Consider the following 26,542-nt stretch of genomic DNA (forward strand, 5'->3'; position numbering starts at 1 on the left):
CCCTCCTCCCGGAGCGCGGACTCGCACGCGCATGCGTGCAGCGGAGTGTTCCCACCAGGCCTCGGCGGCGAGGACACCGTGCCCCCAACCCCCGGTCCAGACCAGTGCGCAGGCGCAGGGAGTGCGCGCACCGGTGACGTCACTTCGCGCGGGACTCCGCCGAGGGAGGTGTCGCGCACTGACAGCGTCGCCATGGAGCCGAGGGCGGGTGAGGGGCGGCCCTTGGCACCACCTGAGAAACGCGCGGGGGACGCGGAGGGGCCACATGAGAGTCGGGCAGGGGACGCTGAGGGCTCCCTGAGAGACGGGCCAGGGAAGGCTGAGGGGCCACCTGAGTGTCGGGGGGGGGACGCGGAGAGGCCGCCGTAGAGACGGACCTGGGTTCGCGGAGGGGCCGCCTGAGAGACGGACCGGGGGTCGCGGAGGGGCCACCTGAGGGACGGGCGAGGGGTCGCGGAGGAGTCCCCGGGGATTGGGCAGAGAAACCGTCAGAGACAGAAGGGGGACATGGACGGGCGGGGTCGCCGAAGGTTCTGAGCGGGGTTGGGACGCTGTCGGTGGAGTAGGCAGAAGAAGGGGGGCTGCCTTCTGGGTAGGTGGTGGTATCCGTTTCCGCACCCCCGTCCCCCCGGTGAGCTCTGCCTCCTGTGTCCTCTGCCCCAGGCCCTGAGGAGGCTCGCCACAGAGCCCCTGAACTTCGGTGACTGATTGCAGGATTGCCTGGCAAAGATGGTACTGAGGCTCTCGCTGCCCCACGGTCTATTAAAGCCGAGTTCGAGAAATGTGAATAAATCCCCTCCTCCGTTACTGCCCGGGCAGCGTGGAAACAGCACAGGAAACAGGTGCTGGTAGCTCAGTAGAATGGTAACAAAGACCTTTGGAGACGCCTGCCAAGTGCCAGGACTGTGCTTGGGGCTAGAGGTAGGAGGAGGGAGACCCAGGCTGACCTGACGGGCAGTTACAGAACAGGGTTCATGCATTTCTCACATTAATATATGTCGCCTTTTATTATCCTAATTATTTCCCATGTTTTGGTAACTTTCCAAGGGCAGAGACCTGCCCTTTTATTCTCTCCCTCCCCTTGCAATTAGACCACTAAATGGGAGTCACTCAGATGTGATGATTAATTTACTCTGGAGCAAGGGCCGCAATTCCTACAATTCCTGGGTCCCACACAGCGTCCTGCACAGTGCTGGGGATATTGTTGGACCTCTGAGTTGTTAGTGAAAGTAATGTCATAGCTTTTTTTAAAAATTGTTTATTTATTTGGCTGTCCTGGGTCTTCGTTATTAGCAAGGGCTTTTCTCTAGTTGTGACAAGTAGGGGCTACTCTCTAGATGCAGGACACAGGCTTCTTATTGAGGCTGCTTTCCTTGTGGCACACAGGCTGTAGAACATTCAGGCTTCAGTAGTTGGTGGCTCCCCCACTCTAGAGCACAGACTCAGTAGTTGTGGCTCCTGGGCTTGATCTCGGCATGTGGGATCTTCCTGGACCGGGAATTGAACCCATGTCTCCTGCATTGGGAGGCAGATTCTTTACCAGTGCGCCACCAGGGTATTTGTTTTAATGGTTTCTGTTTTGGAAAACAAACAAACAGTGAGGGTGTTTTGGGTTCCTCAGGAGTCAAGGGTCCCAAAGGAGGAATGTCTGTGTCAGTTAGTCCTGACTGGAGAGAAGGGGTGAACCAGAGAGGGGAGGAGAGGAGGTACAAAGACCTGAAAAAGACAGGGTACAGATGTGTGGGGCCAGGGACCAACATTGGGCCACTTTTTAAATTCAAGGTTGGGGGTGGCGGGAGATGAGGCTGAAGTGGACAGCAGGGCTTTCCACACTCTGTCAGGGATCCTCAGAGCACTGGAGCAGCATGAAGGGGAGACTTCCTGGAGGTGGTGCTGAAGCTGGGCCTTGAAGAGTGAGGGTTTGACTGACAGAGGAAGTAGAACAGACTTCCGGCAGAGACCAGAAAATGCAGTGCTCCCAGCAGGAAAGAACAAGCCAAGTCCTGGAAACTGCCTACATGGCCTTAACCAGGCCTACGGCACTATAGTCCTGCATCCTTGGAGGTGCTTGTTCCCTAAATACATGTGAATCTGCAGTCTTGATTTCTGCCGTGGTTCAGAAGCACAGCTAGGATCAAGAGGAACCGAAGTGTTTGCAGTGGGCTCCAGGATGCTCTGGGGTCTACCTGTGAAGGGCCTGGTATGGGTGGTGTTCCAAGGGGATCTGTGTCTAGCCTGAGGGCATAAGCACTGGAAACCTTTTGCTCTGGCCCTTAACACGATAAAACTGCGTGTAAAAGTTTATAAATCATTATAAAATTGGCTAGGCCTGTAAAGGCATATGTCAGTAGCAAGGTTGGAGACCTCCTGCCCATCAGTCAAGGACCGTTTGAGTAAAATTTGACCTGCCTGCATCGTGGGATACTCTGCAACTGCAGAAGAATATGAGGGTGCTTTTTCCATACCATGTGGGCCAATCTGCAGGGTAATAAGCAGCAATGGAGCTCAATGCAGTATATGTAGCTGCTTGTCTCAGGTGCCCTTTTAGGGAAAGAGGATGAGGGACAGGAGTGGAGTGTTTTCTGAGAGAAGCCTGAGATGCCTGGGGAAAAATTCATCAGGACAAGCAGATGCAACTGACTGTCTCGGGGGAAGGGACCTGGTGCTCAGTAGACAGTGAGAGAGGCTCTTCATTATACAGACGCCTTTGTGCATTTTAAAACTCCGTTTACAAAAAAGTTATTTAAAATATAATCTATTCACAAGATTCAAAGTCACATAATTCATAAATGTTTATGGTGAGAAGCCAGTCACCAGTCATGTCCCACCGCCTGGGTTGGTGGCTCCAGGTCTCTGCTGTGGGACTGCTGCTTTGTGTTACTTTTGAGCAGCCTTAACTCACTCAGGGGAGACTGAGGACCTGAGAGAGTGAAGCTGCCCCTCCTTCCCTCCCAGGTGTTGAGAGGTGCCATGTCACAGCAGAGTGATTTGGTGTAAACTTCTGCACAGGTGCAAGGATAGTCCTTTGGACTAAGAAAAACAAAACTCCATATAAATGAGTTTATATGAATGTACCACTTTTTTTTTCCCACTTGACTGGAAACTGCTTTTTGTAGTTCTCCATTTCAAGAGGAGCAGGTAGTTAATGCAGGATTTCTAAGGGCTTTCCCTAATCAGATAATTAAGGAATATTTGTTGCCTGAAAATTCATTTCCAAAGTGAGATCTAGCAGTAAGTAATCCAAAGTAGCAGCTGGTTTATATATCAGGCAAGCGAACAGGCCTTGCAGAAGGAGGGAGGTAATCAGCTGTCTCAAGACTGACAGACTGCGAGCGAGATCACAGAGCCTTGACTGAGCAGAACTCGTGTCTCCAAGAAAGGACTTATGAATGCTTGGGTCCATGGCTAGAGTGCTGTTTGTGCTGCCACTACAGGTTCATAGAATAGGCTTCATTAAGCACTTGGGTTATGTTAAATGTACACTGTGTTTGGACTATAACAATTTGTTGAGATGTAAAATGTCACCGACCTTGGTTTTTCGACATAGGGGTCAGAAGCCCTAGATTCTGTCTGGCATGGCAGAGCTGAGGGTGCAGTGGGAGCAGGCAGGCACTGGGCCCTGGGACTGCTGTGCTGTGGGGTTCCTGTCTGTGTGTTTATCAGTCACACCCTTTGTTCCCGTAGGTGTTTCCAAACAGGACATTCGTGAGCAGATTTGGGACTACATGGAATCACAAAATTTAGCTGACTTTCCCCGGCCTGTTCATCACAGGATTCCCAACTTCAAGGTACTGAAGCATTCCTGGAACATTCACAAGGAAATTGGGATATACTTGAATGAGTAACAGTAGTAAGACAGTTACCACCCTGCTTCACGGTGAATTTGAACTCGCTGAACAGTGAGTGGTGTGAAATCTGAACCAGCTGGCCAGGATGTCTCTATTCTTAGAGATGTCCTTCATCATGTTATTAATACTTAACACTCACTCTCAAGAGCCTCTTGCCTTTCTGTGCAGAATTGGTGGTTGAGTTGCATCTTGCCCTGAGGTGGTACTGAGGCTGCTGCTGCTAAGTCACTTCAGTCGTGTCCGACTCTGTGTGACCCCATAGACGGAAGCCCACTAGGCTCCCCCATCCATGGGATTTTCTAGGCAAGAACACCGGAGTGGGTTGCCATTTCCTTCTCCAATGTGTGAAAGTGAAGTCGCTCAGTCATGTCCGACCCGTAGCGACCCCACAGACTGCAGCGTACCAGGCTGCTCCATCCATGGGATTGTCTAGGCAAGAGTACTGGAGTGGCTTGCCATTGCCTTCTCCGGTACTGAGGTTACTGCTTCCCATTTGGTACAGAGTGGAATATTTTTCCCGACTGGAAGCCTTTGATCCTTGAGGTGCCTTTTCACACAGCTGGCTCCAAAGGGCCGACGTACTCTGAGAGGGAGCCCCAACCAGCGGGGCTGGCTTCTAAGCCCTTTGTACCCTGGCTGCCCCCTTAGACATTTCTCGGGTGACCCCAGACCTGGTCTCAGAACTGGCCCCCGCGCCTGTGTGGGGGAAGTGCTGGAGCATCAGGCTGCAGGTGGCTCAGGGCAGTGGCCTCTTTGTAACGTGCACTTGCATTTAAAAACAGGGTGCTTCTCGGGCTGCCGAGCATTTCCCACGTTTGCAGGCGTTCAAAATGGCCAGAACCATTAAAGTCAACCCTGATGCTCCCCAGAAAAACGCCCGTTTCTTCGTCCTTGAAGTAAGTGCACCTCTGTCTTTCTACCTAACCAGGGCTCTTATCTGGCTTGCCAAAACATCAGAGACCTCGAGATTTTTGCCAGAACGCAGGAACTTAAAGTGGACCCTGATAAACCACTGGAAGGCGTCCGGTTGCTGGCGCTGCAGGTAATCCCATTCCCTGAGCCGGAACCCTGGCTGCTGGCCTGCTTGCCCGCCGCAGGTGGCTGGCGAGTGGGCACCATTCTGCATTTGGAGGGAAGGTTCTGACTCCCTCCATGCAAAATGTGTCCGTGGAGTTGCATTTCCCAGGACATTCAGAACTCTTTCATTGTTTGTCAGTCAGAAGTCCTGAATGTGTCTGAATTCAAAGAGAAAAGGCGTTGACGTACCTCTCCAGAAGAGAACGATTACAATATGTATATTTCTTCTACTACATTTGTGATACTATAATTCTTTGAAATTTGATGACTTACGAGTAAGAAATCTGATAAATGAGTTCCCCAAACACATGAATTAGAACAGTGCTTCTTATATATAATAGGCCCCTTTTCAAGAAGAAAAATTCCCCCCGGGGTTGCCTTAATTTATAATTTCATTTAATAAGCATAAATATAAAACTTGGCATAAATTTTAATTTCATAGCTCCAGTGTGATTGTAAAATCAAAATACACATGTAAATTAAATATAAACAAAACTATAAAAGCAGTAACATTCAGGTGACAGCCTTCATTTCATGTAATGACTGACATTGGGGCAGTGTGGGGTCTGTGGGATCCTGCTGTATGCTGCTGGGCCTCAGGGGCAACTCAGTTTCCCTACACCTGAGAAGCCTTGCTCTGCAGGCACCTTCCATCCTGGGTGGGGGGATGCATACTCTGTCAGGCTAGGATAGTGATGCACACGGCCGCAGAGCATGCCTGGGGGTACAGCTTCCCAGGCTCGACCCCAGACCCTCATCTGGTGCTATTACTAGAACTTGGTCATAGTAAACGCACTTTTGAAGCTATGAGGTATCCAGACAGATTTGAGCACCCTATCTGTAAGTTAGCACCTGCTGGGGAGCTTTGAAAGACTGTTGCTGATGTCCAGTTCTGAGTCAGGCTTGAGTGGACCTGGACTTTGGTGAGCCTCAGAGCTCCCCAGGGACCTCTAGTTTACAACCAATGGGTTAGCAGAGTATTGGGCAGTACACCAGAGTCTGGAGACTGCAGACAAAGTCACCCACCTCTGTTGTTACTTCTGTTGAAATAACTCTTCTTGGGGTTGAAAACCGTGATTTAAGAAAGCCAAACTGTAATTTTATAGGACTTTTATTGGTCTTAGGCTGTCATCTTCTGCTCGAAAAGTAAAATATGCTATTTCTTACATAAAAGAGCTTATACATTTTATAATTGCCTCATGGCCCTCCCCTGTATAATCTGCAGCAGTGTCCTTGGCCGTGGTTCTCAAACTTAACATGTGCATCAGGAGTCCTGGGTAGGCTTATTAAACCAGGCTTCTGGGCCCCACCCCAGAACTTCAAATGGTGCCCAGGGGCCCCCACTCTGAAAACCCCTGCTCTGGGTCTTGCAATAAACATTTGAAAATTAAATAGAAGAAAACAGCTGTTGACACAAGTCAGTGTTAAATATTGATTATAATGGGTCCTGATCTCTCAGACTGATTTACTGAGCAGCAGATTAGATATAAGTGCTTGATGGGGTAATGTCTTAACATGGCTTCAAGATAAAACATCACTGTACCTGGATAGGGCTTAATTCCAGGAGCATAAGGCACAGCAAGGTTATGGTTGGACTTTTTTTCAGGACAGACTTCTTTTGGATTTACATCATCATTTTCACTGGGAACAATTTTGAATGGCAAGTAGAATAGAATCAGCAAGTTTTACAAACCCTCGCCCCTTTATTCTGAGTCAGGATAGTGTAAACTGCTCTTAAGTAAAATCGTGCCCAAGTATTATTTAGTTGAGTTTGCAAACCAGCTCATCTTCTTGACACATACCCCAAAATACAGGTAATAGTAGCTTGCTTCTGTTCCTGAAATGTTAAAACAATACATAAGAAAGTTCCCATGTTAAAATTTGTAATTTATTCACTGTCTTTTCTTTTAAAAGAGCAAAAAAACATTGTTGGTTCCAACACCACGACTGAGAACGGGATTGTTTAATAAGATTACTCCACCCCCTGGGGCAACTAAAGACATCTTGAGAAAATGTGCCACCTCTCAGGTGAGTTTGGAAGCAGCGCCAGACGCAGGGAAGAACCACTCTCAGCCGTGCCCTCCGGTGAGTTAGAACAGTGTGACTCCGCCACAGGTTTGAAGTCTGTGTTTAGCAATACCGAATGAAGAGTGGTGTGAGGTGTTCAGCAATCTTGTCATTACAGGAGCTCAGCAGAAAAGCTGCCAGGCACTTGGTTTTTCTTTTGCACCAAGGTGACAGATAGTAAATTCCTGGTAAGAAAGAGAGAAGGAAAAGCCAATTTTCTGGTACTCTTGCGCCCTCTAGAGTTAACTTTTGATGCTGTTCAGCGTCCTAGAGCGTTTTCTCGGATACCACCAGAAACGGTAGAATTTCCAAAATATGTTCAATTGGAAATTGCCTCACCAAGTGCTGAAGTAATAAAGGCTTTAGTAATTTAGAAATTTTTTTTACTGCCTCATAATGTCATGAAACCAGTATACTGTAAACATTATACTAGAGTTTCTTATAATGAAATTTGTCTAGTATTTTATAGACAAAGAAATAGTTTGGTGACTTTTTTCAGGGTTCTATAGTTGACCCGAGATCATCTGATTCCTAATCTGGTAGAAAGGAGAAATGGAGCATCAAGAAATACCTTTCTAAAAGGAATTTTCCACTTCAGTGTATAACAAGTGAATGCTTTATTGTCATCTATTGATAATCTGTCTTATTGCAAAAACAGCATTTGGCATGACATACAAAAATACATGTAATAAAGTAAGATAACAAAATGTGTGGAAAAAAAAATAAAGGGAAAACAAACGTGAAAATATAAGAGATGACCCTGGTCTGGTCAGTGTTTAAAGTGCCTACCACATGCTCCCCTGCAGTTGGTGGACGTGGCCACAGACCTGGGCCCACACTTCTGAGGGCCGGCAGGGAGTCTGGTCAGTTATAATCATGGGTTCTGGACAGTAAAAGCAGCCCTTTTCCTCGTACTGAAGTCCAGGCCAGATGTGGCTGTGGTGCCGGTGCAGTGGTCTGTGTCCCCCTTCACAGCATCCCCCTCCCCTTTGAAAGGTGACTGCCACTCAGCTCATTCCCAGGAGGCTCTGTGACACACCAGCACTGGCCGGTCTCTCACGGGGCACTCCTGAAAGTATGACCCGGCCAGAGTAAAGCCAGACTGGCTCTCACGACTGAGCTTGAGTGTAAATCGAACAGTGTTTGGGCTCTTTTATATCATGAAATACTGGCTAGAAATCAATCATCCAGAGTCATGAACCTCAGAGTGTTGTTTCCTCTGTGGTAGAGGAAAACGGCAAGTAGAGAGTCATAAAGACATGTCTAATGTGGATGCAGATTTAGTACGATTATTATTTAGGTGGCCTAAGCTTAGTAGTCCAATACTTTGGCCACCTCATGCGAAGAGTTGACTCACTGGAAAAGACTCTGATGCTGAGAAGGATTGAGGGCGGGAGGAGAAGGGGACGATAGAGAATGAGATGGCTGGATGGCATCACCGACTCTATGGACATGAGTTTGAGTGAACTCCGGGAGTGATGGACAGGGAGGCCTGGCGTGCTGTGATTCATGGGGTCGCAAAGAGTCGGTCACTACTGAGCGACTGAACTGAACTGAACTGAACTGAAGCTTAGTAGTGAAATGCTGCAACCGTGCATATCACTTTAGGAGGCTGTAATGTCGCCTCACTTCATGGCAGGCAAGTCTCTGAGTTTGCACCTCAGCCTCCTGCCGCTGTCACACCCCAGCCACCTGTGTCTGCTATCATTGTCTTTGCATTTACTCTTTGACTCAGGAGTGTTCTGGGAACCACTTCAGGGGAAAGATGGAAGGGTCTGTTAACTGCCTAAGTTCCTCTGCCCCTCCAGTGTCTCTTGCTTAAATAGAACACGACTTTGGAGTGTCAGGGAGGCTCCTTTTTGCTCATGCTCTGTCTGGTCAGACTGAGCAGGTGAGGCTACCACTGAGAAAAGGGAGGGCCTGACAGATGGGTTACAGCACAGAAAACCTGATGCCAGTGTCTGCTCCCCAAGGCTGCCAGGCACTAAGCCCCCTGAAACAGGCTTGAAGATGCCAGCCATGGGCGAGAAACGCCTGCCTGCATGGGTGTGGTGAGCTTAAGGAAAGACAGGCTTTCCCACAGTGGGGGCACCTGGGGCCAATGACTGTGGTTTGATTGTTGGGAGGCCCCAAGGTAATCATAGTACTGGTCCTTGGACCAGTCACTTGTCGTGGGCTTGTCACTCATCCGGTGACCACTCCTGCAGAGTACTGGGCCACGCAGTGTTTGACTGTAGTTCCCTTGATTTCCTCAGTGCCTGTCATCAGAGTCGTGGCCGCAGTAGCCTCCCTGTGCCTCCACTCAGGCCTTGTTAGTTAGGATAAGTGGGTGTCCTTTGGGTGCTCTTTGGTTGAATAATTGGCTATTCATGCAGAGAAGCCTCCAGTGTTCATGGTGAACTAACATGTCCCACATGCTTAATGGCCATGTCTTACATGCTGGGTGCTTTGCCTGTGCTCTGTCATCTCATTGCAACGTGCGGGACGAGGCTGGGCTGTTGTCCCTGTGTCACAGCGGAAGAGACTGATGTTCGAGAGCTTCCTTCTGCTGAGGCCGCAGAGGAGGGGTCTGGATCCAGTTCCTGGGGCTCCCGACCCTGGGTTCTAATCACTGTGCTCTCCTGCCTCCTGGGAGAAAATGCTTTACTGAATATTATGAAATGAAAATCCTGTTCATTCTGCTGTCAGTTCCCCCTGGTGAAGAATTGTGGGAACTGCCTTAAAATGGTTCTGATCCATGGTTTCCTGAGCTACTGCTTCCGCGATGCTGCGTCGTTTGCTGTGGGGTGGTTCACCTGCTTCCCGCGGGAGGTTCAGAGCCTGAGCGCGCCTCCCCGTGGGTTGTGAGGCAGGCGGTCTCACTGCGCGGGGAGTTCTCAGGCTGCGTGTCTGTTCACAGGGCGTGAGGAACTACAGCACTCCCGTGGGCTTGGACTCCAAGGTCCTTGTGGACTTAGTTGTGGTGGGGTCCGTGGCTGTTTCTGAAAAAGGTAAGATTAAGAACAGAAACTCTGAGATGTGACCACTGACCCTGCAGCCTGCTGTTCCCCCAGCGCTCCGGTCGCCTTACAGATGTTGACAGTGAGTAATTTCAGCTTTCTGGACTCATGCCTGGCCTCGAAACCACTGCATCTATCACTCATGTTGAAGAATTAACTCAGTCCCTCCCACTCTTATCCCCACTCAACACCTTTACAGCATTTCCACTTTTTCTTAACAGGAGAAATGACATGAGGTCATCTCTTTTCAGGTGGTGAAAGATTTCCTCTCTGTTCTTAAGTTAACTGGAACTGGAGCTGGATTTATTTGCAGTGTGTCAGTAAATAGTTGGTTTTGGAGAGCCTCCAGTAAATGGAGAAACGCTGGGTTCTGAACCTCTTTTTTTCTTGTTCAGCAATAGCCTCCTGGTCAGTGCGGGGTGTCCTGAGCCTGCCTGTGGGGCCTGAGCCTTCTCCCCGCAAGCCTGTGAGCTGGGACAGCATGGGTCACCCTGCCAGCCTGTGTGCTGGGCTGAGCCGCCCTGGATCTTGTGTCTGGGGTTTCCTGGGGCCTCTTCCCCTCTGCCCGGCCCCACTCCAGGCTCAGCTTGGTGCTGTCTAGGAATAAGCTGCTGCTTCTGGAGTGGGGTCAGCACATTGCAGACTTGAACCTGTGTGTACGATTGGGGCCCTTGCCACTAGGAAAGCGTTCTCTTTCTTTTCCCACTAAGAGATTGTCCGGAGATGCTCATCCCCAAATCTCTCTTTGGAAGTTTATCAGCTAAAACCATGTTCTTCCTTCAGTAGGTTCCCAGTAAATCGTTGGCAATTCCCAGTAAATCGTTGGTAAAAAGTGCTCTAAGTCTTTTGTTCCCAACCCTGAGCATTGTGTTTTTCAGTGTCAGCCTTTAATATTATCACTCTAAATTCACCCTTTCCCCTGCTCCTGCTCTGAGCTACTGTGTGAGATGCTTAGGAGCGGGATGTTACAATTCTGGGTACCTTGTTTTCCACATGTTCCCGTTACAGACACTATGTCCTCAGGGTACCCTCTGTGTGCGACACGCAGAGGATGTAGTATAGTCATGTCCTATGGTCGAGGGGGGCCCTTGAGGACTATCTGTGGGATGACTCCTCGGAGAGGAATTACGGGACCAATGGGTTTTTAAATCCTGATGTCGCCAAGTTACACTGCAGCAGGGGTGCCCAGCTCACATCCTCGCACACCGTCTGCCTTGCCTCTCTCCCTCTTCCCCTGTTAATAACTAGGATTATCACACCTCACTTTTTGTGTCTGATAGTGAGCAATGGTATTTGAGTTGCCTCTTGATTTGCATGTGATTTGGGTGAGCTTGAATGTTTCTGCTGTGAGCACTGTCGCCGGCCCCTCTGGTCTGTCGTGCCCTTTGCTGCTTTGCTGTTGCACTGGCTTTCTCTTCTCTGTGTGCGTGGTTGCAGGCTCCTCGCTGTAGGAGCAGCGCAGTCAGGCCTCCCTCCTAAGGGGCGCCTGAGTGGTGGTGCCTCCACGCTCGGCAGTGGTGCTGACGTCCCCCAGAAGTCGGCGCTCCTGGCTGGCCTGGGCGTCCTCTGAGGGGAGTAACTGCACTTGGCTGGGAGCGTGCAGCACGCTCACATCTGCTGTCCTGCATCCTTTCCCCCTGCTCAGCTTGTCTTGAGCTTCAGATAATAAATCCTTTTCTTGTGCCGCATTTGTGAATTAGCAACATAGCCCTGCTTAAAATGCCTCCTTCCAAACTGGGGGGCTGAGATCTTAGTTCCCTGGTTAGGGCCTGAACCGGCACTCCCTGCAGTGGACACATAGAGTCCTAAGCACTGGACCACCAGGGAGGTACCTGCTTAGTGCCTTACAGGCAAGGCTGAGCCAGCTCACATCTGGTCCCTGATGCAGACTTCCTGCTTTCCCTGCACAATGAAAAAGATTTGCCTTTAGTAGGAACTTGTTTTTAGTGCTTTAAAAACTACTCTTTCATCCCTTTTAAATGTGAATCTGTTAACATAAAGCTCCCGTAAGTGCTAGCTCTACTTCCTTTGTAAAGGAGCACAGGGTGCCAAGTTCCTTGACTGTGTACGCGTCCTGCATGGCGCTTCCCCTTGAACTCCTCCAAGTCTGCAGTGAGAAGTGTGCTCCTGCCTGATTCCCCAGAACCCACACATGCTGCTTCTCTGCATTGCCTCCTAGGCTGGAGAATTGGGAAAGGAGAAGGTTATGCCGACCTTGAATACGCCATGATGGTGTCGATGGGAGCGGTCAGCCAGAGGACACCAGTGGTCACCATCGTCCATGACTGCCAGGTGCTTCCTGGGAACAGGCTAAGCACAGCCGCCACTGGGCATGGGGCGCGAGGGCCAGGGCAGGCAGCTGGGTCTCTGCCTTCTCTCTGTGCCGTGTCGGGTGTGGCTCGGCCGGGCTGGATGAGCTTGGTGGTGCAGCAGCTCGGCCTGGAGCAGGACGGGTTTGGGGGACATCGTCCTTCCATCGAGCACTGTGGCGAACACGGCTGGGGCCGTATCCCCAGCAGCTCCCTCACCCACTTCTGTTTGCCCAGGTTGTCGACATACCTGAAGCACTCCTCGAGGACCACGACCTCACTGTGGACTATATCCTCACTCCAACTCGGGTCATCACCACAGGGTGTGAGCGCCCCAAGCCAGCGGGAATCGTGTGGTCCAAGGTGGGTCACTGGAACGTGGAGCGAGGCCAGCATCGGCCCGCGGCTCACAGACACCTCTGCTCTCCCTCTGCTCTCTGTCTGTCAGGACTGCTATCCCCAGGCTTGAGTGGCTGTGTGTTAGAGCCACCCCTGAGCTTTTGAACAATTCAGCTTCTGAATCAGTCTCCAGGCATGGGCTGGAGAACATACTTAAGAAGCCCACCAGTTCCTACAAGCAGGCAGGATTCAAGGTCTGCACATGACACCAGCGGTAGTGGAGGGAGGTGAGCAGCTCCATTAGAAGAGCTAATGCCTTGAATCTACTTGCCAGCTGGTTTTCATCTCTAAGAGCTGTCTTCTGCCACCCCAGCTACACATGGTCCTAATCATCAGGCTTTCCTTTTGTAAGTCCAGATTTTCTCAGTGCCATCTGCATCTCCATGCAGAACTGAATTGGGTAGGAGGCAGTACCCACAGCTTCATAAGCTGATGCCATGGTGACTTTATCTCCAGAGGAGGCAGTAGCATGTATCACAGACTGGTTGGCAATAGAAGTTTGACCCCAGAAGCCAGCCTCTAGGTTATGATGCTGTCTGCTGGAAAATAGCCATAGTTACTAAGAAAGCTGGAGAAGTTGTGCTCTGATTGGATTGAAACTCTTGGTCAAATTAGCATGTTTGTCCATATTTCACATTCCTTACACTTGAGTCATCCAGGGCTGGAAGGCTGCTTTCCTCTGGGCGTGGGAATCAGTAGTGTCCACCGCCAAGGATGGCCCAGAGGGGACATCCTGTGCTTTCACCCCGCCCCGAGGGCCTCCCAGCAGAATACCTGCACTTCTGCTGGAATCACCCCTGGTGAGAGCAGAGAGAAGGTGCAGCGTCCTTCATGACTGTTGAGACATCCCTCAGGGTGGTTAGAACTTAGGGTTCCTTGGAATCCAGACCCACAGTCTCCCTTTAGATGAGTGGTGGCTGAGACACCGGCCGTGGGAGCAAGGGGGTAGTGCTCAGGGCTGAGCACGTGGTCTGGGAGCATGCACCAGGGGGGCTGCTCTTCATTGCTGAGGGCCAGCTGTGGTGCAGGGAGGGAGGGTTCTGGAGGCCTCGCCAGAGAGAGGAGATGGTTGCCTCGGAGAATACCCGTAATTTAGTAAGAAAAAGATGAAAACAGGGACAAGTTAGGTTCTCAGTTGTGTTAGATGAATATAATCCCTCTTAGATGAAAAGGAAACAGTCCAGCCGTAGTTTCCTGAGACCCCTCAGCCACACCAATGCCTGCTTGCCGGGACCTCGGCTTACACACCGACTTCCCGGGGTATGCTGATCGTCAGTGAGGCCGTGGGGAGAATCCCTCACCGTGGGTCCTGAGTTGTCAGTTTTGCCACCAGCTGGTCATCCCTCTGTGGGTCCTGTGAAGGCGGGGACTCTCCGGCCCCCGGATTCTTGCCTGGCCTTGCAGGGTGTGCAGCCAGAGCACCTTGGGGATGGGGAGGTGGTGGACGCGGCTCAGTGCTGGTTGTAGTGCTGTGTCGGGATGGCTCCTGGGCAGATCCTGATCCTTCTGTGATGCTCCGCACATAGACTCACGTGACCCCAGTGTGGGCCAGGGGTGAGGTTGGAACCAGTGTCGTCTTGGGTTGGCGGCAGATGCCTCGAGAGTGAGATTTCTGATTGTGTTGGGCTTAGCATGCATTTCTAGGGGACAGGTTTGAAACTTAATCTCTAAAGGGAGCATGTATTTATAAATGACTGCCATCTGCCATCTCCATCGGAGAAGGCAATGGCAAGCCACTCCAGTACTATTGCCTAGAAAATCCCATGGATGGAGGAGCCTGGTAGGCTGCAGTCCGTGGGGTCGCTAAGGGTTGGACACGACTGAGCGACTTCACTTTCACTTTTCATTTTCACACATTGGAGAAGGAAATGGCAACCCACTCCAGTGTTCTTGCCTGGAGAATCCCAGGGGCGGGGGAGCCTGGTGGGCTTCCATCTATGGGGTCACACAGAGTCGGACACGACTGAAGTGACTTAGCAGCAGTAGCAGCAGCAGCCATCTGCATGCTTCAGCAAGAAGTGATTGGGGCATACAAAAAAACCAATTTTGCTTTATACCAGCTTTTTAAATAGAATGATTAGTTACAGAAGGCATAATTTTTTTTCCTTTTTGATTAACAAGCAAAATCTTTTATTTCACATGGCAAATTGACAAAAAAACCGAACAAATGTTCCTAATTGCCAAACAGGAAAAAGCACCCCTGCGTGTCCCCATGTGGGAATCCAGGCTGTCTACTGGGCTCTCAGAGGCCATCACCTCTGGGCCTCCATCAGCCCACATGTGCCATTCCGCAAGGAGCACAGCACGGGGCAGAGGGCTGGGGAAGTGAAGAGGCCCTCTCGTCAGACAGGCTTTTCCTTTAGAACTCATGGGGCATGGGGCGGCGGGGCTGCAGAGAGGGCACTAATGCTGCGCTTTGCTGTCCTGAAGAACACAGTGCTCTCAGAATGAGCAGTTTCACATAAAAGGCTCGCATTGCTGCACTTCTGTTCCCAAGACTCCTCAGTGTGTGCCAGCATGGTGATGCTGTGGACTCGGTCGGTTTGCAGTGTGCTGGAGGGCGTTCCTTGCCCTGCTGCTGATTGCAGTCTGTCCGAGTGCCGGCTCGGGTCAGGGAGTTCCGGGGACGTGCACAGAAGGATGCGTGTGTGCTTCACACATGGTCTGGGATGGATATCTGCTGCGTGAGTGTGGAGCCTTGCCGGGGGCCAGGCTTCTTAAGAACATGCACCTCTACCTGAAGTTAGCCCCGTGGATCCACTGGGCAAAAATCATGGGCGTTTCAGCACTTCAGGGGCAGTCATCCGGCCAAGACAGCCCCACAGCGGGCCCAGTGGATGCACGGTGTTTACGAGGTGTGGCCTTGGTGGCTCCCACTGCTGGTGCGGGGACTGGGGTAACGTTTCGTTCTTCCATACAAAGACATAAACACAAGTTTCATCTGACTGTGATTACTGTTTTAAATTTGATCATCCTTTCTAAATGATCCAGTAACTTAAGAAATCCTTACAACTCTAAATGTGACCAGTTTAAATCTGCTGCTAAACACTTTGAAAGAAGGCAAGAATTTGAACTCATTAAGAACGCAGACCAGGGATGTGGGAAGGAATGGGGTTGGCTGGACTCAGAACGTCTTTGGGATTCTTTGGGACCCAGAGCCTCTAGTGGAGGAAAATGCCCTTTGATCAGGAAGCATGGCCCCATCTTGTGGGTGTCTTCATGGCAAAGACATGGTTTTTGTTTTCTTTTTGCATCTCAGCAGTGGGGCTTCCCTCATAACTCAGTTGGTAAAGAATCTGCCTGCAATGCAGGAGACCCCAGTTCGATTCCTGGGTCAGGAAGATCCTCTGGAGAAGGGATAGTCTACCCACTCCAATATTCTTGGGCTTCCCTTATGGCTCAGCTGGTAAAGAATCCGCCTGTTTTGTGGGAGACCTGGGTTTGATCCCTGGGTTGGTAAGGCTATCCATTCCAGTATTCTGTCCTGCAGAATGCCATGGACTGTATAGTTCACGGGGTCGCAAAGAGTCAGACACGACTGAGCAACTTTCACTTCACTTCACTTCACTTCAATGGGAAATGTGAGGAGGAGGGAGTTTTTCTCTGTGCTCTGTCCTAAAGACTCGCATGGCTCCAGACTCAGCTGTGCAGCCAGACGCTGGGGAGGCTCTAACCTTCGGGCGAGGCTCTGCTGCAGTGGAGTTACCTACCTGCATAGCACTGGGAGTGGGAGCCAGTGGGGGCTAGAAGCCTCTAGGTCTCTGAGCGGGTATTTGACATGCTTGGGCGTTCTTATTTCTTCCCAATCTTATCCTAATCCGTTGATTCTCAACCTGGGACTTGTGTGCCTGTTGCAGTTTGGAGGTCTATGCACGGGTGTTGGGATACTGTACACAGCGTAGGGGATTCCTTTATGGGAGGGAACCTCAGCTTCTCTCCAGGGTCTCTGACACCCTGCCAAGGATAAGAACCATTGCCCTAAGTTACATGTGATTCTGAATATACTGAGAACTCTGGTACTATTTGAACTGTTTATTTTTATAGAAAAATTAGACCTGTTCATCTTGTGTGCTGATCTGTGTTGAGGTACTCATGTCTGTTGGAAGCCTGCATTTGGACCATTGCTTGCCTCGTGGTAACTGATTTTTTTGTTTGTTTTTTGCGGAATCTTAGTTCCCTGACCAGGAATTGACCCTGCACCCTTAGCAATGAGAGCGAGGAGTCCTGACCAGAGAACCACCAGGGACTTCCCTTGGTGACTGATTGTTTATGTGCTTTGTGCCCCAAACAGAAGCCAGAATGCACCTCTAAAGAACGATTTGTCAAAAAGACCTGAGCATGTCTTTCTCTTCCTTCTCTGCTATGTGGTTCCTTAAGACACATGAGACCAATTCTACCCCGCTCAGCCCCCAGAGCCCCCAGTGCCCTGGCACACAGCACAGTGCCTCCACCTCGAGCACTGGGGTTCTTCTGTCACCTCTGTTGCTACAAGTGCTCTTTGATCAACTTAGCCAAAAGCCAAAAGGGTCTTTTGTATGAAAGTCCTACTGGCTGAGATATAACGTGTGTGGAATCCGTTGTTTCGTAGCCTGATGACCCATTGCTAGAAAGTGTTCTGAGTGTAGCGTTCTGTTTCACATTTGCCTTGTTTGTGCTTTTTCAGTGACACCTAGATGGGTTTAGCCCTTAGGAGGAGGGGTAGGAGATCCCCATGGCCCCATTAAAGACCTCACCCCACCCAAGGTGTAGGTCAGGGGAGGGGACAGATATGGGGGTAGAAAGTGCCCTGTCATCCTGGGGGTCGCCAGGGCAGTTGCCATTTACAACCCTGTAACCCTCATACCAGTGATCTTAGCTCCACTTTTGCGTAGGACGCCTTGTTGTCTGCCTTCTGGGCCCACAGGAAAATGGAGAAAGCCATCCAATTCCTTCCAGGTGCCGCAGCCTGTTGGGCGGACGCAGAGTGGCAAAGGGAGATGTCTGGCCTGAGGGTGCTGAGTCTTCCGCGAGCACATGTGGCAGAGGCACCTGCATGACTGATGTCTCCTCCCTCTGGTCCCTCCAAGCCGCGGTCCCTCCTGGATGCCCCGAAAATAGCTGTTGCTGCTTTGCTTTTTCAGATCAGCTGTGAGATGATGGGGAAGATGCCCATCCTCCGAAGCCTGCGCCACCGAGAGGAGCAGGCTGGGAAAGACGTCACCCTCCGGGACAGGCCTCAGGGCCCTCTGGGCACCCAGGCCGCCCCCAGCACCGCCAGAAGCCCTCGGGACGCAGCCCCACCAGAATCAGGCTCTGTGCCTCCCAGCTCAGTTCAGATTGGGAACCTCCCCCGGGATGTCAGGGTGAGCAAGCTGAAGCAGACTCTCAGCGCACTGGGCGTGGCACCCTTGCGGCTCACCTGGCAGGGGCCACAGCACAGGGCCTTCCTTCACTACCGGGACCCAGCTGAGGCCCAGCAGGCCATCGCCTGCCTGCAGGGCTTCCGCCTGGGCGCCAACACAGTGAGGGTGGTGCTGGCCAGGCAGCAGAGGGCCAGTGACCTTGTGGTTGGCCACACCGCAGAGCCACTCCTTGACCATCAACCGGCCGTTGCTAGCCCATGACGACGTCACGTTCTGGTCCCCAGCGAACTTCAGAGCCCAGCACAGTGGGGCATGGTGGAGCCGTTGCTGCCCGAGCTGCTGTTGAGTTCGGTCCTTTCTGGGAAGTCAGAGCTTCAGTTGCTGCCCAGTGTCTCCTGGGGGCAGGAAGTCAGCCCGTGAGGTACTTGGAGTCTCTTGGAGGCAGGAAGTTCATATTTGGGCTTCGGCACATCCTTTTCATTAAGCCTGTGTAATGTCACAGCCCTGCTGGTTTCTTGGTTGAGGGGACTGAGTGGGCAATAAACGAGCAGGAGTAAACTCTGACAGCAGTCTAGGGGGTCTGCGTTCTGAACTTGAGAGGCGTGGGGGATTAAGAGGAGTTGGACGGAAGAGTCTGCCAGGAGAGGCCTTGGCAGAGACCAGCTGCAGAGGCGCAGCCGGGTGGAACCAGAAGTGACCCTTGTGTTCCTAGCTTCTTGGCCTCGCACTGCTGGAGGGGGAAAGGTGCGGTCATCCCAGGGCACCAGGGGGCTCAGTCCAGTCCCCGGGACACAGTCTGCTCATCTCATCTCAGTCCTGGTGCTGGAGATGGCGGCCAGTCCGGCAGGGCCCCCTGGCCGTCTGGTGTCACCTCTGTCCCTTTCTCACCATTGCAGCCAGGCTCCTCCCTGTGGGTGAACAACCCCCTGCCCCACCCCCGCACAGCAGGAAGCTCTTCCTCTAGGAGATCCTGGCTTTGAAAAGTGAGTGGTCCCAGCCTGTGTCACAGCCCAGGCCAAACAGATGCTCTCACGCTCATTTGCCCACTGCTGTGAGTTCTCTGCATCTTTCCCTCCATTTCTCTGTTCCTGAAAATCAAGCTGGACTTTGGCTGAACTGTGCTTTCTAAACAGAAGCGCTTTTGCAGTTGATCCTGGGTGAAAAGTCAAGATAAGCATTTAAGTGGAAATTTTATTTTTTATTTTTTCAAATGTATATTCATTGGAAGTGTTTATTTTTTCACCAGAAGGTCTCACTGAGCATGGTTTGAGCCCATCATTACGCCTCAAGGGGGCAGGCCTTGCCCGCACTTTGAAGAAAATGTTCTTAAGGCACTCAGTCTCTCTTTGAAAATGCATTTTCTCATTGGTGGAGACTTCGGGAAGAGAATTGACCCTTAGATTTGCTTGTTAAATGCTGCCTCTTTGCACATTTTCGTGAACAAAATCAGGGAGTAGAATATCTTAACGCAGGCCAGACTGTCAGGCCTCTGGGCTCACCTTTCTCTGCCCGAACCATACACCCCTGTCCCTCAGCTGGTGTCATTTGGTCACTGTTCAGCTTGGCCATTCCAGACCAGCTGGCCGCCCAGTCCAGAGGAGCGGCCTGATATCTGAACTCCTCACTCCCCTTGGGTTTCCCCCTTTCCCAGAACACCTCTTATGTTTGACATGCTCAGTTTTTGTTGATGTTTTCATTGTTGGTTGCCACCATTGGAGCAGCGCCCTGGGAGGATAGGAAGTGAGCCTGTCCCTGCCTGTACTCCGCCGTCCATCCCCTAGCCTCGAGAACCACCTACTGATAGGTGCGGAGAAATGAAGGGATCCATCAGTCAGAGCCGAGGGGCAGGCTGTGTCCGCGTCTCACTCCTGGGGCCGGGTGCCTGGTGAGCCTGGAGCCAGCTCCTCGGACTGCTGAGCTTTGCATGTCAGGGATGACCCCTGCGGACTGGGCCAGGTTGCTGGGCTTCCTGTCACTTTTAGCTAGAGAAACGCAGGTGTGCTGATACACAGATAATCTGAGTGCATTCATCATCTTCATGTTGGGACAGTAGGTTAGTAGGTGGCAGACAGGACCAAGGGCCTGAAATAGCAGCCCCCTAGATGTATCATGTGTGTGCCTCCCCTCTGCCCGCCTCGGGCAACCCTGGAGCCAGAGTTCTCAGCCCTGCCAGGAGGGGCATCAGGGACCCAGTTTTTTGTTCCCAGGGCTCTTGAGTATTTGTCAGCGTCATAATCGTGTAGTTCACATAATAAGAGAATAATGGAAAATGAGCACTTGACAAGTTGCTGAGACTGCATGAACTTTTTAAGTGGCTCTGCTGTGACTCCTGGGTCCCATCCTGTTTCCTGAGCGGCGGTGCAGCTCTGCCCTGTGATGTGAGACTTGACCACGCCAGAGCATCACCCTCTCCAGAAACCCAGCCTCCGCTCTGCACGGGGGCCAGGTCCTGGGGCTGTGCTATCTCTGCTGTCAGTTCCTATGATGTGGCCATGTCGTGGAGCCTCTCTGGGCATTTGTGTCCTCGGCTTATAGCGAGAGGGTCAAGCGTGTTGTTCCTAAGGCCCGGCTGGTTCTAACGTTCTGTTTCTTTTGAGGTTCACTGCTCGCCATCACTTAGATTTTTCCATTCTGGAAGTTTGGGGCTGTCAGAAGTATTGTACAAAGGGTGTCATCCCTCACCCCACCACGTAAGCAGCCTTGACATTGCCTCTTATTTACCTCCGGTCTTTCCTCTGTACAGTATTAAAACACAGCTAGCGTTAACACACATGCTTCAGAACCACATAGATTCGGCAAAGGGCATCCGTCTTGCTGCTGCCAGGCACCTCCTCTCTGAGCTTCACATGCTCAGCTGTGAATGGACTTGGTGACAGGATCTCCTCTAGATTTGTTATTTTGAAGGGTGAATAAAGCAGCTTGGATTTCTAAATCATTGTTGTTCAGTCGCTAAGTTGTGTCCAACTCTTTGCAATCCTATGGACTGCAGTACACCAGGCTTCCTTGCCCTGCACTGTCTCCCAGAGTTTGCTCAAATTCATGTGCATTATGTCGGTAATGCTAAATCATACCAAGTGTAAAAATAAATTCCAGGCTAATTAAGTATCTAAACATAAAAATAAATGTAAAGGAATTTGGGGCTAATAGAAGAGAATGTTTTCTAATGTTGGGTTAGGAAGGGATGGACAAGACCTTGAATTTAAGGAAGAGCTTATTCCTTCATCCCTCTTGGAACCCATACGAACCCTCCAGGATGAGCTGTCTTCTCAGTGTTTCTCCAGGCTGCAGTGTTAACCCTTGTGTTTTCTGCATCGTGATTTCTATACGTTCTCTAACATTTGTCACTATGCATGGATGATTTTATTTAGTATTACTTAAATCATTTTTGGAGTATTGCAGCGTGTGTCTCCTGTGTCTAAACTCAGCTCCTGGACTGCTCAGGGTAGCACTTAGTGGCCCCTTAGTACGCGCAGGTGAGCGTGTCCATCCTAGTTCTTGGAGTCTGGCCACCCAGCGCAGACAAGTAACATGTGTCCCATGTTCTCTGTGGGCCCAGGCCCCAGCACACACTGTCTCAACTGTGAAGCAGTACACAGCGTTCTGCCCATGTCTGCAAATGAGAAGAGTAAGGCCACTTAGGGGGGCAGTGGTCCCCCAACCTGGCCCCACAGCCAGTTCTGGCATTGCTGAGCCTGGTACAGATGGTCACTTCAGGTCTCTGCCTGCTTCTGCCCCCATCTCACACCTGGGCAATCTGGACTGGAGGCTCCCCGAGGCCGGGACTGCACATCCCAGCAGACGAGAGCTCTGTCTTTTGAGAGTGCCTTACCTGCACCAGCCGGTGGGTGACTTACAGATGAAACGGGGCTCTCAGAAGGTGTGACCGGCTTGTTCAAGGCTCCAGACCCAGGCAGAGGTGAAGTGGTCATTTGGACCTCAGCCTCTGCCCCCAAACCCTGCCGGCTTCCTGCATTATGAGTTGGCTGTCCACACCTGCTGATTCCTCGCCATCCCTGGGTTCAACCAACTGAGAATTTTGACTACAGGATGCATTACCCACAGATATGGAAAGCCGACTGTTTGACACAATTTCATACAAGGGACTTGTGCATCAGTGGATTTTGTTATTTACAGCAGCTCCTGGAAGCAGTCGCATAGATGCCAAGGGATGACTGTATCTTACCTCCAGCAAAGGAGCCAGGGCGGCACTGTTCACACCGCACCCTCCCCAACCCAGCCCCCAACCCCTGAGCTGCCAGAAAGTGAGGGAGCCAACCCCCTAGAGTCTGAGGGGAGGGGTCCCACCACAGCTTGTGTAGGTCTGCCCTCCTATCATCCTTCAGCCATCGTTTGGCCACCCTGGTTCCCCTTCAGGGACACACACAGACCTGCTCTCAGGTGCCACAGAGGGAAAAAGAAACATGATGACACAGGCTGCAAGGAGGAAAGGCTGAGAGTCAGCTACCCAGGAAAAGAGAGCCTGTGCAGCTAAAACCGTAACAGCTTACATTTGGTGAAGAGGGATATTGGTGAGAAGATAAAATATCAGGTGAGAGCACCGTTTAGCAAACCATAATCAGGTCTGGGGATAGTAAACATGGGGCAAATCCAGCCCCCATTCACACCCACACCCATGGCAGACAGCAGTGGCAGATCCTGGCACTCCTGCTGGCCATGCTTGAGAAAACTGCACTGGGTTTTAAGGAACCAGAGCCAGATATGAGATGACAGTATGAAATGAAGCTTTCTGCATTTTGCCAGAGGAGCAAAACAAGGTCCTTCCCTGCATCTCTTCTTTTCATTCTTCGGGAGCCTGGCCACACATTGCCATCAGCCCTCCCCCACAGGCTCCAGGGAAGCACCGGGCTTGCAGAGGATGCTTCCAGATCCTCAGTCCTCACACCCCCTGCACTCAGCAGGAATAACGAGTGGGGATTGCTACACTCCTGCCCCCTGTATCTGGATCCATCCTGTCCAGTGTTCCAAATACAACAGGTACTGTGGACTCTCTGGTCGTTTTCAAAGTGGATTTTTTGAGCGGTAGGGCTACCATGGGGAGGTCTGTCTTAAAAATAAATCTTACACAAAACTCCATACTTGAAAGCAGGAAGAAGAGGTCAGTGTGCAGGTGAACAAACAATCACTTTCCACAGTATGGGGCACTGCCTACCTGACCTTCCCCCATCCTGGAGCTGGGAGTAGGGTGACATCCTCTGCTGGTATCTTGTGTCTTCCCTCCTGAAAAGAATGCCTCTAACTTGTTGAGCTGTCTTAAGTGCTGTGGAAGTTGTAGAATGCCACCCAAAGTTCTTCAGCAGCCCCATTGAGAGAAGAGATCTGTGTAGATCCCCTTGAATCTGGGCTCTGGGACAAGTGGGTGAACACTGTTGAACACCTTTCCTGAGGAGGCTACGGAACTGGCAGCTTCCACCCCATCTTCTTGGGACACTTGTTCTTAGAGCCTAGCCCAAGCTGCCCATGGAGAGGGCTCTCAGAGAGGAACCAGCACTACCAGCCTACCAGCCTCGTGGGTGTGCCATCTTGGAAATGGGTCCCCAGCCCCAGAAGAGCTGTCCCAGCTGATGCCTGCTGGAGCAGACATAGGCTGGTTCCACTGAACTTTGCCCAGATTGCAGTCAGGAGTGAAGTGGGTGATTTTTGCTGCTTTCAGTTTGGAGGGTAATTTTTCCATCATTAATGATGAGTTGCACAGTTTCATTTATATTATAATGATGTTAATGTGTAACATATTTATATAAAATACCCATACATTACTGAAGGGGTAATTTAGAAATACAAAACAGATAATGCTAATGTGTAATTTCACCTGATCCTCATAGGCACTTTCGAGGGACATCGCTATTCACAGACTGGTAACTTGCCCACAGTCACCCAGCTTTGGTAGTGAAGCCAGGAGTCAGGATGTGGCTGATCACAGACTGAAGCAGAATTGTCTCTGTGTCTCCTGTCCCATCCCTGTGGGTCACCGTTGCCTGACCACCTGAGGTAGAATGAGGCAGACAAACCCGGGCGGTGTTCTACAAGAAGGACTGGTTGGGGGGATTCCCCCAGGGCACGCGCGTGCTAGTGGCAGACGCACCCTTGGGCCTGGGGTCTGCTCAGTTTGGGAGCCTGCAGGGGAGTCTCACGGCAGGAGGTGGCGGGTTTTGTCCACTCCCCGTATCAAGTCTATCCTGTCAGTTCTGATCTGCACGTCCCTGTTGGAAGCCCACCATCTGCCGGTCACCGGGCCAGCCTCTCCTCTTGCTAGAAACAGACCTGTGTGTTATTGCATGGATAGGTGAGGGACCTCCGGCACTGAGTCTCACTGGCTTGCTCCCTGGTGCGAGGCAGAGCCCTTTGTCCCCCACCCCCCCACGCCCTCCCCTCTGTGTTCCCATCGCCTCCTCAATCCTTGTCATCATCCAAGGTTTTCACTGGAGACTGCCTGGGCAATCTTTCCAACATGCAGAGACTTCTAAAGAGTGGAACCCACACTCCTGTTCCTCCAGTGGGGCAGGATTTCTTCCTGTGAATGGAATTCTTTATTTTCAACGTCCACAAGTCCACAAAGGTTATGATGGGAGCTGACATGTGACCATGTAATGTGGGCATTTTGGACTTCGGATGGTTCGGAAGCAGTAAACTCAGACCCTGAAGTGCTGAATTGTGAGCAAACTAAAACATCCCTCCCTGCCTCTGAGAGTGGATTCTCTCACTTAACCCTTAGAAGAATCCCATGGAGCAGGCCTTGTCATCCCCACTCTCCAGGTGCAGAAGGTGCAGCTCCCAGAGCTTATCCGACTTGATGAGGTCACACAGCAGAGCTGGCCTTCAGCCCCAGGGCCTCTCCCCACCATCGAGGAGAAGACTGTCCTCGAGGGAGACACAGATCCATCACCTCTCAACCACCAGGAGGCCTCCTGGGGAGCTGGGAGACACGGTGGCCCATGGGGACAGCAGAGACGGTTGATCTGGCAGTGGAGGTAGGTGGTGTGGGAGCCATGCACACCGGGGTTTGCAGTGAACCCCGCTTCCACAGGCCCTCACTGTGTCCTCAGGCAGAGTGCTTGCCCTCTCTCGGTTTCTTCGCCTGTGAGCCCTTCATAGATTCTCTTGATCCACTGAATGCTTTGAGAGAAGTGCTCCTACCGTGACCCCCATCTTACAGACAGGGAAGCTGAGGTGTAGAGGAGGCTGAGCCATCACAACCGCCCGAGCTCACAGCTGGGAGTAGTGGAGTCAGGGCTTGGACTCGGGCCCTCTGACTCCCAGGGTCTCCACCACTGGGCTTGTCATCCTTCTCCAGGGACAGCAGGGTCTCTGTGTGCAGGGAGATGTCTCCTGGGGCTGACATGCTGTCTCCAGGGATGGGTTTGAAGCCGTGTTTGCTTTCTTAACATTCACTTTTCTATAGTTTATTTTAAATAAGCCCTCTCATTTGTGTAATTAGGAAAAGAGTAAATTCACTTAGTTTGACCTTCTCCCCAAATATGCCAGCTGCCCCTCAACAAAAATCCAAGGTCCTAACACCTCAAAAATCGGGTTCACGTGCACAGCTTCTGTCCACGTTCATGTGAGATTGGGTTTCCCCGAGGGCCCTTGCTGTTGTCCCAGCACAAGCTGCGGAGTGGACAGCAGGTGGCGCTGCCGCCCCAGAAGCAGTCCACGGCGGAATTCCCGGCGCGACGCACGGCCTCCCGGCCTCCCTCCCCGAGGAGGGTCCCTGCCCCACTCACAGCCACACCCCTAGCTCTCCCCCAGGGAAGGACTTGCTTGGCCTCGCACCATTTGGACAGAGATGGCCCGCCCTCCCTGTTCACCTGAGTTGTGACCATGAGAAGGTGTTACTGCAGGATCCAGAAGCGCGGGCCTGCTGAACTCTGGGGCTTAGATTGGGGGAAACTTCTAGATACAGAGACGTTGTACCCTCTTCCAGGGGACATCTGAGGGCCTGGTGTGCCCTGTGGTGGTAAGTCCTAGACACAGTAGGATTCTTGGGGTCTGGGCCTCCTCCCTGGTTTTAATAAGACAAGCCTGGGGAGGCATATCACCAATGTCCCTCCTCAGCCACTGTCCAGCCGTGGTGCTTCTCCTGGGCTGCTATCCCACTGATACAAGGCACTGCGGGAAATCAGCCACAGGGCATGGCTGCCACCTGCCCCTAGCGCCGCCGTCCTCTCCACAGGCCCACCTGGCCACGTCCACAGACAGCCTCCTCTGTAAGTCAGAGGGGACCTTGGCGACCATGCCAACGTGCACATGCGCTCAGTCATGTCTGACTCTTTGCGACCCCATGGACTGTACCCCACCAAGAGATTCTCCAGGGGATCTTCCCTACCCAGGGATCAAACCCGAGTCTCGAGTCTTGAGTCTTCTGCATTGGCAGGCGGATTCTTTACCACTGTGCCCACTTGGGAAGCCCAACCATCCAACATCAGGGTCTTAAACAGCACCAGCTTTCTGCCTCTACTCAGGGCTTGGGTGCCTTGGCCTTGGTG

General features: G+C 51.6%; 1 protein-coding gene across 5 annotated transcripts; it reads left to right on the forward strand.

The window, feature by feature from the left end:
* Nucleotides 1-143: 143 nt before the first annotated feature.
* MTHFSD (methenyltetrahydrofolate synthetase domain containing) lies at nt 144-24,584 on the forward strand. Of its 5 annotated transcripts, XM_088830618.1 has the most exons (9): nt 149-208; nt 664-842; nt 3,685-3,788; nt 4,777-4,890; nt 6,840-6,953; nt 9,892-9,982; nt 12,171-12,283; nt 12,538-12,663; nt 17,820-24,580. In XM_088830618.1, exons 3-9 carry the CDS (start codon nt 3,726-3,728, stop codon nt 18,300-18,302), a joined length of 1,104 nt encoding a protein of 367 aa, XP_088686744.1. In that variant the 5' UTR covers nt 149-208; nt 664-842; nt 3,685-3,725; the 3' UTR covers nt 18,303-24,580. The 5 variants fall into 5 exon arrangements, with proteins under 5 accessions (XP_055268975.2, XP_055268974.2, XP_088686744.1 ...); XM_055413000.2 differs by lacking the exons at nt 664-842; nt 4,777-4,890 and adding an exon at nt 4,631-4,744 and having other exon boundaries at nt 144-208; nt 17,820-24,583; XM_055412999.2 differs by lacking the exon at nt 664-842 and having other exon boundaries at nt 144-208.
* Nucleotides 24,585-26,542: the final 1,958 nt, after the last annotated feature.

This window comes from Moschus berezovskii, chromosome 22 (genome assembly GCF_049115385.1).
Source record: "Moschus berezovskii isolate FMDL1 chromosome 22, NW_MosBer_1.0, whole genome shotgun sequence".
NCBI classification, from domain to species: Eukaryota; Metazoa; Chordata; class Mammalia; order Artiodactyla; family Moschidae; genus Moschus; species Moschus berezovskii.